The 12,448-nt window shown below is 48.5% G+C and overlaps 1 protein-coding gene across 2 annotated transcripts in view; it reads right to left on the bottom strand.

Annotated features, from left to right (window-relative positions):
- Positions 1–12,448, bottom strand: part of RARG (retinoic acid receptor gamma) — a 129,885-nt gene that overhangs the window by 77,534 nt on the left and 39,903 nt on the right. For both annotated transcript variants that reach the window (XM_080994790.1, XM_080994791.1), the window contains exon 2: positions 1,720–2,070. In XM_080994790.1, the coding sequence (XP_080850916.1) occupies positions 1,720–1,894 (175 nt within the window). In that variant the 5' untranslated portion in view covers positions 1,895–2,070. The remainder of the gene's footprint in view (positions 1–1,719; positions 2,071–12,448) is intronic.

The raw sequence follows: 12,448 nt of genomic DNA, 5'->3' as shown, positions 1-12,448 counted from the left end.
ATGGAGCAATGCTCCTTCTGTCAGTGTGGGCAGCCGTGACCACATAATACCTGTGCCAGTTAGTTTCCAGGCACAATTCAAAGAGCTTGTCAACAGCTTAGCCAACATGTTCAGATTCAGATCATGGGCTCACCACCTTGCTCAAGCCACATTTTTTAAGGTGAGGCCGATCACCATCTCAACGTATGCCAGATTACTCACACAGCACCGATTTGCCCTGTGGAAATACCTGTCCAAATGTCAACTCATAAGAATTGCCCTTTCGAGTACAGACGCAAAGTGGGCAAACTTTTTTCTCTTGAAGGCTGCATTCCTTTGGGGGTAATCTGTCCAGGGAGCAATGTGCTGCCTGGCCTAGTCAGGGACGAAGCCAGAAGAAAGCAGGACAAGAGGGGGCAACTGAGAAAGATCACCCCCTTTTCTCATCCTGCCACCCCCTTTTTCTCACTTTTACCTGTCGGCAGCATAGCTGTCAACGTTTCCCTTTTTTCAAGGGGAATTTTTCGGCTGTGGCTCCAGTCTGGTGGAACACTCTGTCACAAGAGACTAGGGCCCTGCGGGACTTGACATCTTTCCACAAGGCCTGCAAGACAGAGCTGTTCCACCAGGCCTTTGGCCAGGGCACAGCCTGACCCCCTCCTTTGGTAATCGTCACAGAACTCTAGCCCAATGGTTGCCATTAATTTGATTTGAAGTGATTTTATAATGAATTGATTTTAGAATGCTGTATTATTTTACTGTTGTTAGATGCTCTGAGCCCGGCTTTGGCTGGGAAGGACAGGATATAAATATTATTATTATTATTATTATTATTATTATTATTATTATTAATTCCTTTATTCCGAATTGGATTCCTTGCAAGAAAAGGGAAAAGTTGACAGTTATGGTTGACAGCCAAGGGACACACAGATCACTCTTTGTCAAGATCACTCTTTGAACTGCTTCCTTGCAGAATACTTTTTAAAATTAGGCTAAGGATGCCTATCTCTCGGGTAGAACCTGTGAAGAAGAACCACCCTGCAAGTTCTGCTAATCTATACAGCACCTAACCCTAAATACAGTATTATGCAGGAGAAGCAGCCCAAGACAAGAGTCCACCCGCACAAATCCTTTGCCACCAGGTTCAGTTATTGTCTAGACACTTCTGTAAAACCCTGAGGGTGTTATGCATCTACAGGTGTTGTCTCCTTCAGCCTTACAATAACTTTCCTTATACTTATGCTTATTAAAATTTGTATACTGCCCTTCATCTATAGATCTCAGGGAGGTTCACAGCATAAAAGTACGCAGAAAATAAATAATAAAAACAAGAACAAGTACAAGTACAAAACAAAACAATAACCTCCTTCTCACTTTTGCTCTGGACTGAGACCTTTTCCTCTCATCCCTGCAGGCAGCTCATTATGAAGAAGGGGTCTACAATCCACGCTGAGGCCCAAAACTCTTTTATTGACTGGTTGCCAGTGAGATCCCTACCAGGGACCCTATACCAAGCCAGTGCTGCTTATGAACTTCCAGCCAGTGAATACGAAGACCTAAAACACTGCTCTACATTTGGCTGAAACAGTGTCAGGGGAAATCTTTCCAGGGCCCAGAACAGAAATCAACACTCAGCACCCAGAAGCCGAATCTCTTTATGGTCAGGTAAGCCTGGCCTCTATACCACCCTGGCAACAAAGCCCACCACCAGCACAACCCCTTTCGGCTGAAGGAACTCACACAGTGATGCCATTTCCTTGGGCAGGTCGTTAGGGTAGCTCCGGAAGTAGCCTCCATTGGTGAGCACCTCGAAGTGTGGGTTGGGAAAAGGGAAAGGGTAGACCGCAGGCGGGAAGCCGTTCACATGAGCCAGGGGGGTCCCGCCAGAGCAGCCCCTCTCCTTGTTTCCTGCCATGGCTGAGGGCGCACGAGAAGCTGGCTTGAGAGAGAGAGCCAAGATTCCCCTTAGAAGATCTGGGTTGTGCCGTCACTGCTCTGGGAAGGTGGTTCCATGGTGGTGGTGGTCTGTGCAGGTTCTCAGCCCCCCAGCGAAGGTGTTGTTGCTCTTCTTCCTCTTCCTGTTGTGCTGTCCTGCATGGGAGAGAAGAAGCACACCGGAAGCACATTAATGTCCATCATGTTCTAGCTGAGGGTGTTGTAAAGGTAAAGGGACCCCTGACTGTAAAGTTGTGGGTGAACATATCAGACGACACAGCGATTCTTCAAACAGCTCTTGTTTATTCACAGACCAGAACAGAACTGAACTGAAGGGTTCAGCCAGCCTGCTTATACAGTGGTGCCCTGCAAGACGAATGCCTCGCAAGATGAAAAACTCGCTAGACGAAAGAGTTTTCCGTTTTTTGAGTCGTTCCGCAAGACGAATTTCCCTATGGGCTTGCTTCGCAAGACGAAACGTCTTGCGAGTTCTTGCGAGTTTGTTTCCTTTTTCTTAAAGCCGCTAAGCCGTTCATAGCCGCTAAGCCGCTAATAGCCGTGCTTCGCAAGACGAAAAAACCACAAGACGAAGAGACTCGCGGAACGGATTAATTTCGTCTTGCGAGGCACCACTGTATAGAGCTCCACTAGAACGCAACAGTAACCATTTTCTGTAACTATCCAATCACTGAACGTCACTTTCAATCCCTTATTTGCATATGTGGACCTGAGTGAAAACTATCTACAGTATCCCCCTGCTGGCCCAGGGTGAGAACTTCAGTGCATAACACTGCCCATTAGGTCCAGTCGTGACCGACTCTGGGGTTGCGGTGCTCATCTCGCTTTATTGGCCGAGGGAGCCGGCGTACAGCTTCCGGGTCATTTGGCCAGCATGACTAAGCCGCTTCTGGCGAACCAGAGCAGCGCACGGAAACGCCGTTTACCTTCCCGCTGGAGCGGTACCTATTTATCTACTTGCACTTTGACATGCTTTCGAACTGCTAGGTTGGCAGGATGTTGTACTTGAGGGTGTTGTACTTGAAGTTAAACATTTACTTCTTCACCCACCATTTCCCCATAGAGTCAAACAGCTTGGGAAGCTTCTTATATTTCAACCTCTCATTCTTGTACAGGTGGGAGATGGCTCCCACATCCAACAAATATTGCACCCTCCTTTCCTCGACAAAAATTAAAAATTTTGCATGTACACCAGGGCTGGTGTGCACATACATGTTCTCTTGAAGGGTGGGGGAGGAAGTTAATAACGTTGGTCATACCCTTCCCAGCTTCACTAGGTGTTGGGTTCCCCCCATCTTTTAAAAGAGCAGATATGTGTTCCAACATTGGTGCACATATAATACTTCCTATAATTTCAACAAAAACTTTGCTCAGTGTTGCCAGTTTTTCACCAGAGATAGGGGACGTTGGAAGGAATGGCAGTAAGAAAGGTCATGCAAAAGAGAAGGGGAAAGTTCTGGATTTATACACTATCAGATTGTCCCCCAACCATGTAGACAAACGGGAGAGTGCTTCCTCCTCCCACATTAGCTAAAGGGAGCATAGCTGAGTAGCAGAGCTCAGGGATGGCATGCAATAAATATAAGACACACTTTTCCCCTCCTAAAAAGGGGAAATGTGTGTGCGTCTTATGGAGCGAATGAAGGCTGCAAGGCTGCAAGGCTAAGCCAGAAGCCAGAACAGCGCTCCCTCTCGCTGTTCTACCTTCTGGCTTAGCCGCGTGAAGCCTCCGCAGGGCAGCAGGGAGACTTCATCCCGCTCCCCTGTGGAGGCTTCACGGACTACCCCAGAAGCCAGAACAGCTAGAGGGAGCACTGCACAGTGCTCCCTCTAGCTATTCTAGCTTCTGCCTTAGCGGCGTGAAGCCTCTGCAGGGCAGTGGGGATCCTTCATCTCGCTGCCCTGCGGAGGCTTCGCATGGCTATCCCTGGCTTTTGCGGGAGGTGGGGGAAGGGACAGAGCGTGCGGCTCTTTCCCTTCCCCCACCTCCCAGAAAAGCCCCCAAGATCCGCGCTCCTTCTAAAGAGCGCAGGGCTTTTGCGGGAGGTGGGGAGAAAGCCAGGAGGCTTGCTTTCGCTGAAGCCAGGAGAGCAAGTGGGATCGGTGCACACCGATCCCGCTTGCTCTCCTGGCTTCAGGGATAGCCCCGCAAAGCCTCCTGAGCGAAGAGAGAGGAGGGCTCCCTCTTAGCTCAGGAGGCTTTGCATTGCTTTCTTATTTCTTGTTTTCCTTCCCTAAAAACTAGGTGCGTCTTATGGTCCGGTGCGTCTAATAGAGCGAAAAATGGGGTAAATAAATCTCCAGGTTTAATACTTGCCACCTCCAGTTAAAAACATCAAGTAGCTGGTGATGTAGACGAATTCTGCCAGAGATTCTAAAAGCAAACGTTTTGGGAGGAGGGGCCATTGATCCAAGGGGAAACGGAGCAGGGATGAATTGAGTAAGTAAAAAGAGAAGCTCCTTTGAAAGCATAGATCAGGTCAGATGTTCAACTGCAAAGCTCTCCTTAGGTTCAGGGCAGCCTCCTACCCGACAGCTTGCAGATCTGGCCAACTGATGGTCAATCCGATTCACAATTTCAATGGCATTGCAATGCAGTCCTGGGCAGCCTCCCATCTGAGAGCTTCAAAGGTGCACATGAAATTTGACAGCCCTGCCACCCCCCTCTCCTCTAAAGAGCTGCTTCCAGTTAGAGTAGACAGTAATGGGCTAGGTGGACAAATAGTGGGCATTGCTCAAAGCAGAGAAAGTAACTATGCACACGTGATTTTAGCCTTACGCTAAGATTTCCCAAAGTGAGGATAGTTGAAATATACTCGGAGTCAAGAGTGGATTTCATGCTCTTTATTCAACTCATAGTGGTGAGGAGGAATGAATGTTCCCCCAAAATATCTGCTTTATATACATTATTTACACAATGGGCTGCACGTGATTGGCTAATTCCGGGATACTCCTGTAGGCCAATCAGGTTGTGGATTCACTTCCACCTGGAGCTGGATTGGGTGGCTCCTGCGGACCAATTATACAGCTGCATTGTTCTAGGACCAATCAGACTTCTGAATTCTGAATCCCATTGTTCTAGGACCAATCAGACTGCCGCATATTGAATCCTATTGTTCTAGGACCAATCAGACTGCTGCTTTTTGGATCCTATTCAACTCAGTACATAACAAAAGTATAAGAAAGAAACCATGGGAAGGAATGCCCATTGTCTAAAAGAAGCTGAAAGTTGGCAGAGTCATGGACTTCAATGGGTACGTGGAAATGAAATGCGGGCTCTCTCTTCCGTAAGGATGAGAGCAGCTCCTCCAGGGATCCTGAAGCTCTGAAAGGAGTCTTGGCACCCCCAAAAAATCGGGGAACACACATATTAGGTGAAGAGGCCACTACAGGAAAATGACCACAGCAATGCATATAGAGAGAAAGCAGGAAGCTGAGGAAGGGGAAACTGAGTGGACAGGTTTAGAGGGAACCTGGGAATAAGATTGTCAACCTTTTATTTATCCTCCTGTGCCTGCAACAGCCCGGAACACACTGAAATTAGCAGATAAAGCTTTTTGTGCCACTTTTAGTTCCATACAAGGTAAAGCTTGATTTCTTTTAATTTCTGCACGTGAGAGTGCTTTTAAGGCTATAAACTCAGTGCAAGTAAAAAGCATCAACAAACCTACTAGCAAAAGCAGTAGGGACGTGGGTGGTGATAAATTTCCAAAATAAGAGTTGTTGATGCTGAAACATGCCCAGAAACCAGTCATCTTAGGCTGGAAATCCTGTCCCAAAATACCAGGTGTGTGGGATTGGTTTTTTTTTTTGGGGGGGGGGGGGGTTTATTCGGTGGTAAATGAGATGCACTTGCCACACAATCAAGGGTACACATGACCTTCCGATTTTCAGGAATCAGGCCTGGCACTGAACTAAGTTATTAGGATTGAGTCCTGGAGGGTAGGGCCAGAAAGAGTCATGGTTTCAGGGGGTAGAGAACAGACTACAATGATGTGGCAGCCCAGGAGGCAAACAAGAGCAGTCTGGCAAGCAGAACTTTATATCATCTATCTATCTATCTATCTATCTATCTATCTATCTATCTATCTATCAGTACAGCCACTAAAGGCTTTTCCTGGCCAATCCTTCTCTGTAGCATAGACACCTGGCAAACCACAACTATCTATCTATCTATCTATCTATCTATTTGATTGATTGATTGATTGATTGATTGATTGATTGATTTGATTTCTATCCTGCCCTTCCTCCATAAGGAGCGGAGGGCAGCAGACACAGCAATGATAAAACATTTTTTTAAAAGCATTTACAAACATTATCTCAGCCAGTGATGATGTCGCAGTTGCTAGGAGCATCTCCCTCCAGCCATCAAATGTCCAGGTTAACAGGAATGTTTTCAAATTTCTCCTGGGTGTCAATAAATGAGGGAGGCTGATGGCCTTCCACTCATGGGAACCACAACGGAAAAGGCCCTGTCATCTGTCAACACCAGATGGGCAGCTCCCAGTGGTGGCATCCCCTACAGGCCCTCAACTGCTGATCGCCAAAAAACAAACAAACCCCAGTTTATATACTGAGGTTGCCCTCAAATTACAAGAGTTAAAAATTATATATTTAAGATTTTCTTTCGCCTTTGGCATTTTCAGCACCACACACAATATGTAAGGACAAAGGGGACAATTTCCCCAAGGGAAAGTGAGTGATTTCCCACCTGACAGCAGTAGGAAGCCAGCTAAGAGCAGCCTTCTAGGTAGGTTCCCTCGGAGAACAGATTTACAGACTTTGTCTTATTTCTGTATTAGGTCTTTGCCCTGAAGACACGAGTTACTGGAAATCCCTTAGGGAGGGAGGATGGATGCTCATGCCCCCCCCCCCCCGCGCCAATCGCCCTTGCAAGCTGAAGCCTCTGTCCCAGTCTGTTTCCCTATGAAAAACTTCACCGCACGACACTGCTTCTTATGCTCATACAAAGCCCTTCCTTCCCAGGGCAATTTGAAGCTGAGATCCATAATTTCGAAGCCGGATCCCGCGCCAGTCCCCAAATCCAATTGAGGAGGGTTTGGAAGTGAGCTGCTGCTCAGCCTCAGTTTACACACTTACACACACACACACACACACACACACACACACGTTCCAGCCTGCCTAGCAAACTGGGAACCAAGACGCTGTCCCTTTAAGCCTTTCTCTCCGCGAGGGCGTGTGCGTATTTTCCCTTTTGAACCATCTCCAAAAGCAGGCAAGTCCCCCCCCCTCCTTTTTTTCTCTTTTCTCCTTCTTCTTTGGGTACTTTTTACCATATGATTTAAATCAAGAGTCATTTCAGGTTCCCAGATAAATGGAGCTTATGTTCTTGCTGCCAGCGCTTGGCTGGGGCTGTACCACCCTGGGGGTAGAATGTGAGCTCACATCTTCCACATGGAACCCAACACCACAGGCCTAATTTACAACAGCCCAGGCAGCGCCTTTTCCTGCCGACTCTGTGTCTCTGGCTCTCAGCGCTACCCCCTATTCCACCCCCAGCCCCCAGCCCCCAGCCCATCACTCACTCTTCACCTCCGCTCCCTATACCCTCGCTTCTTTAATGAGCGCGCGCACACACACACACACTGCACACTCTTACTTTCGCCTCTGCTTCATGCCTGCTGCCCCTACTCCCTCTTTAGGTTTTTTGCCTCTCCCTCCCCACTCCCTTTCTTTCATTTTTCTTCTCCCACCGGGATGTGGTTCCACCCCAGTATGAGGCCAGTTTGAGGCGGCTAATGCATCAAGCGTACCACAGGCAAGGCATGGGCGGCCTCGGCGATGCTGCCCCACAGAATGCCAGCTGCAGGGCGAGAAGGAGCAATGCGTGGAGAGAAGGGGAAGCGGGAGAGCAAAATAATAATGACCCACTACCGTACAACTGAAGGGACGCGGGTGGCGCTGTGGGTTAAACCACAGAGCCTAGGACTTGTCGATCAGAAGGTCGGCGGTTTGAATCCCCGCGACGGGGTGAGCTCCCGTTGCTCGGTCCCTGCTCCTGCCAACCTAGCAGTTCGAAAGCACGCCAAAGTGAAAGTAGATAAATAGGTACCGCTCCAGCGGGAAGGTAAACGGCGTTTCCGTGCGCTGCTCTGGTTCGCCAGAAGCAGCTTAGTCATGCTGGCCACATGACCCAGAAGCTGTACGCCGGCTCCCTTGCCCAATAAAGCGAGATGAGAGCCGCAACCCCAGAGTCGGCCACGACTAGACCTAATGGTCAGGGGTCCCTTTACCTCTTTACCGTACAACTGAGAGGCACAGACACGCACAATACAGACATCCTTTGGCATCCTCGAAGCAGTGTCCTTTGGTTGGTTACCTAGCCACACACACACACACACACGCCCTGGCAGTGCCCCCTGGCAGCCGATGGCAAGGAAACAGAAGAAAAACCATGCTAGGCACCACCTCTGTGGTGTGTGCCCCAGCCAAATCTACCCACTGGTATGGGGTGGGGTGGGGCAACCCCTTTGCGCTTGGCTCCTTTAAAACGGCGAGGACTTTGGCTCACTCCGCCTTCGCCCCCCTCCCTCCCTCCCCATCCACCCCCTTTTCCCCACTGCCGTGGGTTTTGCCAAGTGCCCTGAGCAGCTAAAGCCACGAGATTTCAAGCGAGCAGCTAACTTAAAGGCTTCATTTCCGTAAACTTTTCCATATGTGAGGGCCTCTCTTGAAGCTCGTGTTCCAAAAATAAACGCGCCGTCAGGCCGAGGTGTCCAAGCACACGGAAACCGGGAAAGAAACCCACTGAAAGAAAACAGCACCGGCTCCTGCCAGCGGGCTTGGGGCACAGTTGCCTCAAGGAGGAGAGAGGGGAAGAAGAGGAAGGGGTGCCTTTTTGGGGGGTGGGGGAGGAGGTGGGGAGCGGGCTGGTTACAGAAGGGAATGTTTTTAAACGGTGGAACATCAATAAAAATCCAGCCGAGGCTCCCGCCTCCCTCTAAAACACCATTCGGAGTTCAACTTAATTCCAGGCATGCATCCGATTCCCTCGCCATTAGAGGGATCCTGGACCTTGCATTGCCCCATCAGAGGATGGGAGTGTGGGGGTCACAGAGAGGTCACTCTAATGGGGCTCCTTCTTCTCTGGGATTCATCCAAGATGGAGACACTGAAACCCATATGTTCTCCCAGGCTCCTTTAATTGTTCCTATCCCTCATGGGCAAAGGAGCTTATGCCTCTCCATATTTCTGTGGTGTGGGGATGGGCCGCGTTTCTAAGAAACAACCAGCGCTGTTAAAATATATTTTTTTTAAAAATAAAACAAAAAATAAATTCTTTGGAACAACTAACATGATAGTTCGCAGCAGCCTGGAGCCATCTCGTTTCAAAGACTTTTTTGTTAGATCGCTGTGTTTTCTATGTCACTGCGTGCTCTAACACACACAGACACACAAGTCTCAAACACACACACAACACACACACACACACACACAAGTCTCTGCCCATGAAGAGCATACACTTTTAAGCAAAAGGGAAACCGAGGCCATTAACGGATTTGGCCCCAGCAAGGTAGAAGACTGAACTTTGGCACTCATCTCACACTAACCTCAAAATGACACCCTGCACCAACACATCTGTCTAGCCTTTATTTTTGGTAGAGTACCAAATTCCTCCCCCAACCCACACTCACCACCCTGCCCCTTTCTGGTCCTTCCTTCAGCTGAACCAAATTTCCGGTTCCCTCCTGCTCTCCCCCCACAAAGTTTCTGCAGGAGCCCCAAATAATCAACCACATCCTAGGAGGAGAAGGCAGAATGTGGAAATAGGCACTCGAACAAGAAGCAACAATTGAACAAGGTTGCAAAGAAAGCAGTGGGGCGCCTGGACTCTCTGCTGAGAGGGGTTTTTGTGGGGAGAGGGGAGAAACTGAAGATGTCTAGCTTTTCTGCAGAAGAGCACCCATTGCAATTTTGTAAAACAGAAGGTAAGAGTGAGAATTGCATGGATAAGGGACAGGGAACCTCCAGATGTTGTTGGACTCTAATTCCCATCACCCCTGCCCAGCATGGTTAGGGATGATTGGAGCTGATGTTCAACAACATTTGCAGGACCCCAGGTTCCCCAGCCATGGTGTAGAACAGGGTTTCCCCAGCAGTTTTTGGACTACAATTCCCATCATCCCTGACCCACTGGTGCTGCTAGCTAGGGGTGATGGGACTTGTAGTCCAACAACAGCTAGAGACCCAAGTTCGGGAAGCCCTGATGTGGCGCATGGTTGGCTAGGCAGCCAGCCCAAAATACTTTGCTACCTGAGATGGAACAGCAACTCCCTCCCCTCATTTTGGCACCTGAGGCAGAAAATCTCGCAAGTGCCGTTCCCCATTCCTGGCATTAAAAATACAGCAACAACTATTTTTAAAAAAAAGTGTTGCCTTTTCGCGACACCCCCAAAAAAGATGCCTGAGGCAGTTGCCTCATTCTGACTAGTGGTAGGGCCGGCCCTGCCATGGTAGAATGGCGTGTGACCGTCAGCAGCAATCCTGGATTTCAAGAAAGGTTCTATGTCAGGGATTGAATCTCCATCATTAACCTATGGTCCTTCCAAGGACCATACACACCCTTTGCATTTTATATAGTTTGAGCATTGGAATTAGACCATGGAGCCCCTGTTTCAAATGCACGCTCAGCCTTTACGCTGGGCCACTTTCCCTCTCTGTCACCCTAGCCTATGATGCAGGTTTGTTGTGAAGCTAAAAGGAGAGAGGGACCATGCAGGCCATCCTGAGCTCTTCAGAGAAGGAGCAGGATTTTTAAAATGCAATAAATAAATAAATAAATAAATATTTATTGCACACATAAGGTAAAGGTAAAGGGACCCCTGACCATTAGGTCCAGTTGTGGCCGACTCTGGGGTTGCGGTGTTCAACTCGCTTTACTGGCCGAGGGAGCTGGCGTAAAGCTTCCGGGTCATGTGGCCAGCATGACTAAGCCGCTTCTGGCGAACCAGAGCAACGCATGTCAACGCTGTTTACCTTCCCGCCGGAGTGGTACCTATTTATCTACTTGCACTTTGACGTGCTTTCGAACTGCTAGGTTGGCAGGAGCAGGGACTGAGCAATGGGAGCTCACCCCGTTGCGGGGATTCGAACCACCAACCTTCTGATCGGCAAGTCCTAGGCTCTGTGGTTTAACCCACAGCGCCACCCGCGTCACATTACACACATTACACACATATTCCTTTTCTCCAACAGAACTTCAGCCTCCCACCCATTGGCATAGGTTAGGGAGGTAAACAGCTTGCTTTACCACCTCGGCTTAGCAGAGAACTTGCACCCAAAGCCTTTCCTGATCCAAGCTCAATCACGCCTTCGACTAGACCAGGCAGCCCTCTTGAGCTGACGCTCTTAAGTGGCAAGGAGTCACAGCAATCTGTTCCAGATTAAGATGGAGCAGTTCGTTTCCCCTCCTCCTGTCTCTGCTTTGCCTACACATGTCTACCAATACTCCCGTCTTCTGCACAATCCAAAATCCCTGCCAAAAAAAGAGTTACAAACGCTGCCCTCCCTCCCTCTTTCCATTCCCACTCCTCACTTACACACACACACACACACACACACACACACACACACTCCAATTGGCCCTACTAAAAGATTTATGCTACTAAACCAGATTTGATAACTGGAATACATTAGGAAAATAATGCCCCTTTTGCATGTTCATCCAACGCGCATAATTTTTTAATCGTGGCGCTTTATGGTTTTGAGAACGCGGGGTTCCTTTCATGCAGAAATGAGCCCCTTCCTTAGCTATAATAACCCCTAATTTCAATTTGCTCTCCTATCCCAAGCACCCTGGCAGCCACAAATACTAAGGGAACATGGAGCACACCACATTCCTTAACCTCCTCATCAAAGAGAGAGAGAGAGAGAGAGAAAGAGAGGAGAAAAGAAAAAGCCCCTAAACTTTCCTTTGCTGTCTGCAAGCGTGTCTGGAGTGGTCCGGGGCCAGTGGGAGGGGAGGGGAGGGAGAAAAAATTGGTTTTGTGTAGAATTGAGGTATGGGGTGGGGGACTGGATTTGAATTTGGACAGAAGCCATTCAGTTGGGTTTGTTGGCTTTAAAATAAAATAAAAAAACTTATTCCAAGGTGGAAAAAGCTACATGTATTTTCCACTTTTCTTTAAAAAAAGAAGTCCGGAGGAGAAAAGGGACAACACAATGACAGGATTGTGCGAAAGGCTGAGTTGGCACTTAGCGGGCAAAGGTTATGGTAAAAGGTGTTTATAAGGAATATGCAAACATGAGCATCAAGGGAGTCGTTGCTCATGGTTAGAGGCACTGAAATCCTCTGAAATTAAGCTGCCATGGTGTACATTTTCCATAGTCCTCAATGCCCACAATGGAACGAGTTGTTGTTGAGTTGGGCTCCCTTCTCCCCCACCCAAAAAGACAGAAAGACTCCACCACAGACTTTGCAAAAGTATTTCAAGAAGGAACATAGCAACAGCCTTTTGAAAAGCCTGTGTGTGTGTGTGTGTGTTTTAACATGAAG

The sequence above is a fragment of the Podarcis pityusensis genome, assembly GCF_964106645.2.
Source record: "Podarcis pityusensis genome assembly, chromosome: 2".
Classification (NCBI taxonomy): Eukaryota; Metazoa; Chordata; class Lepidosauria; order Squamata; family Lacertidae; genus Podarcis; species Podarcis pityusensis.
Note: the sequence above shows the minus strand (reverse complement) of the source record. Positions and strands in the feature narration are given on the sequence as shown.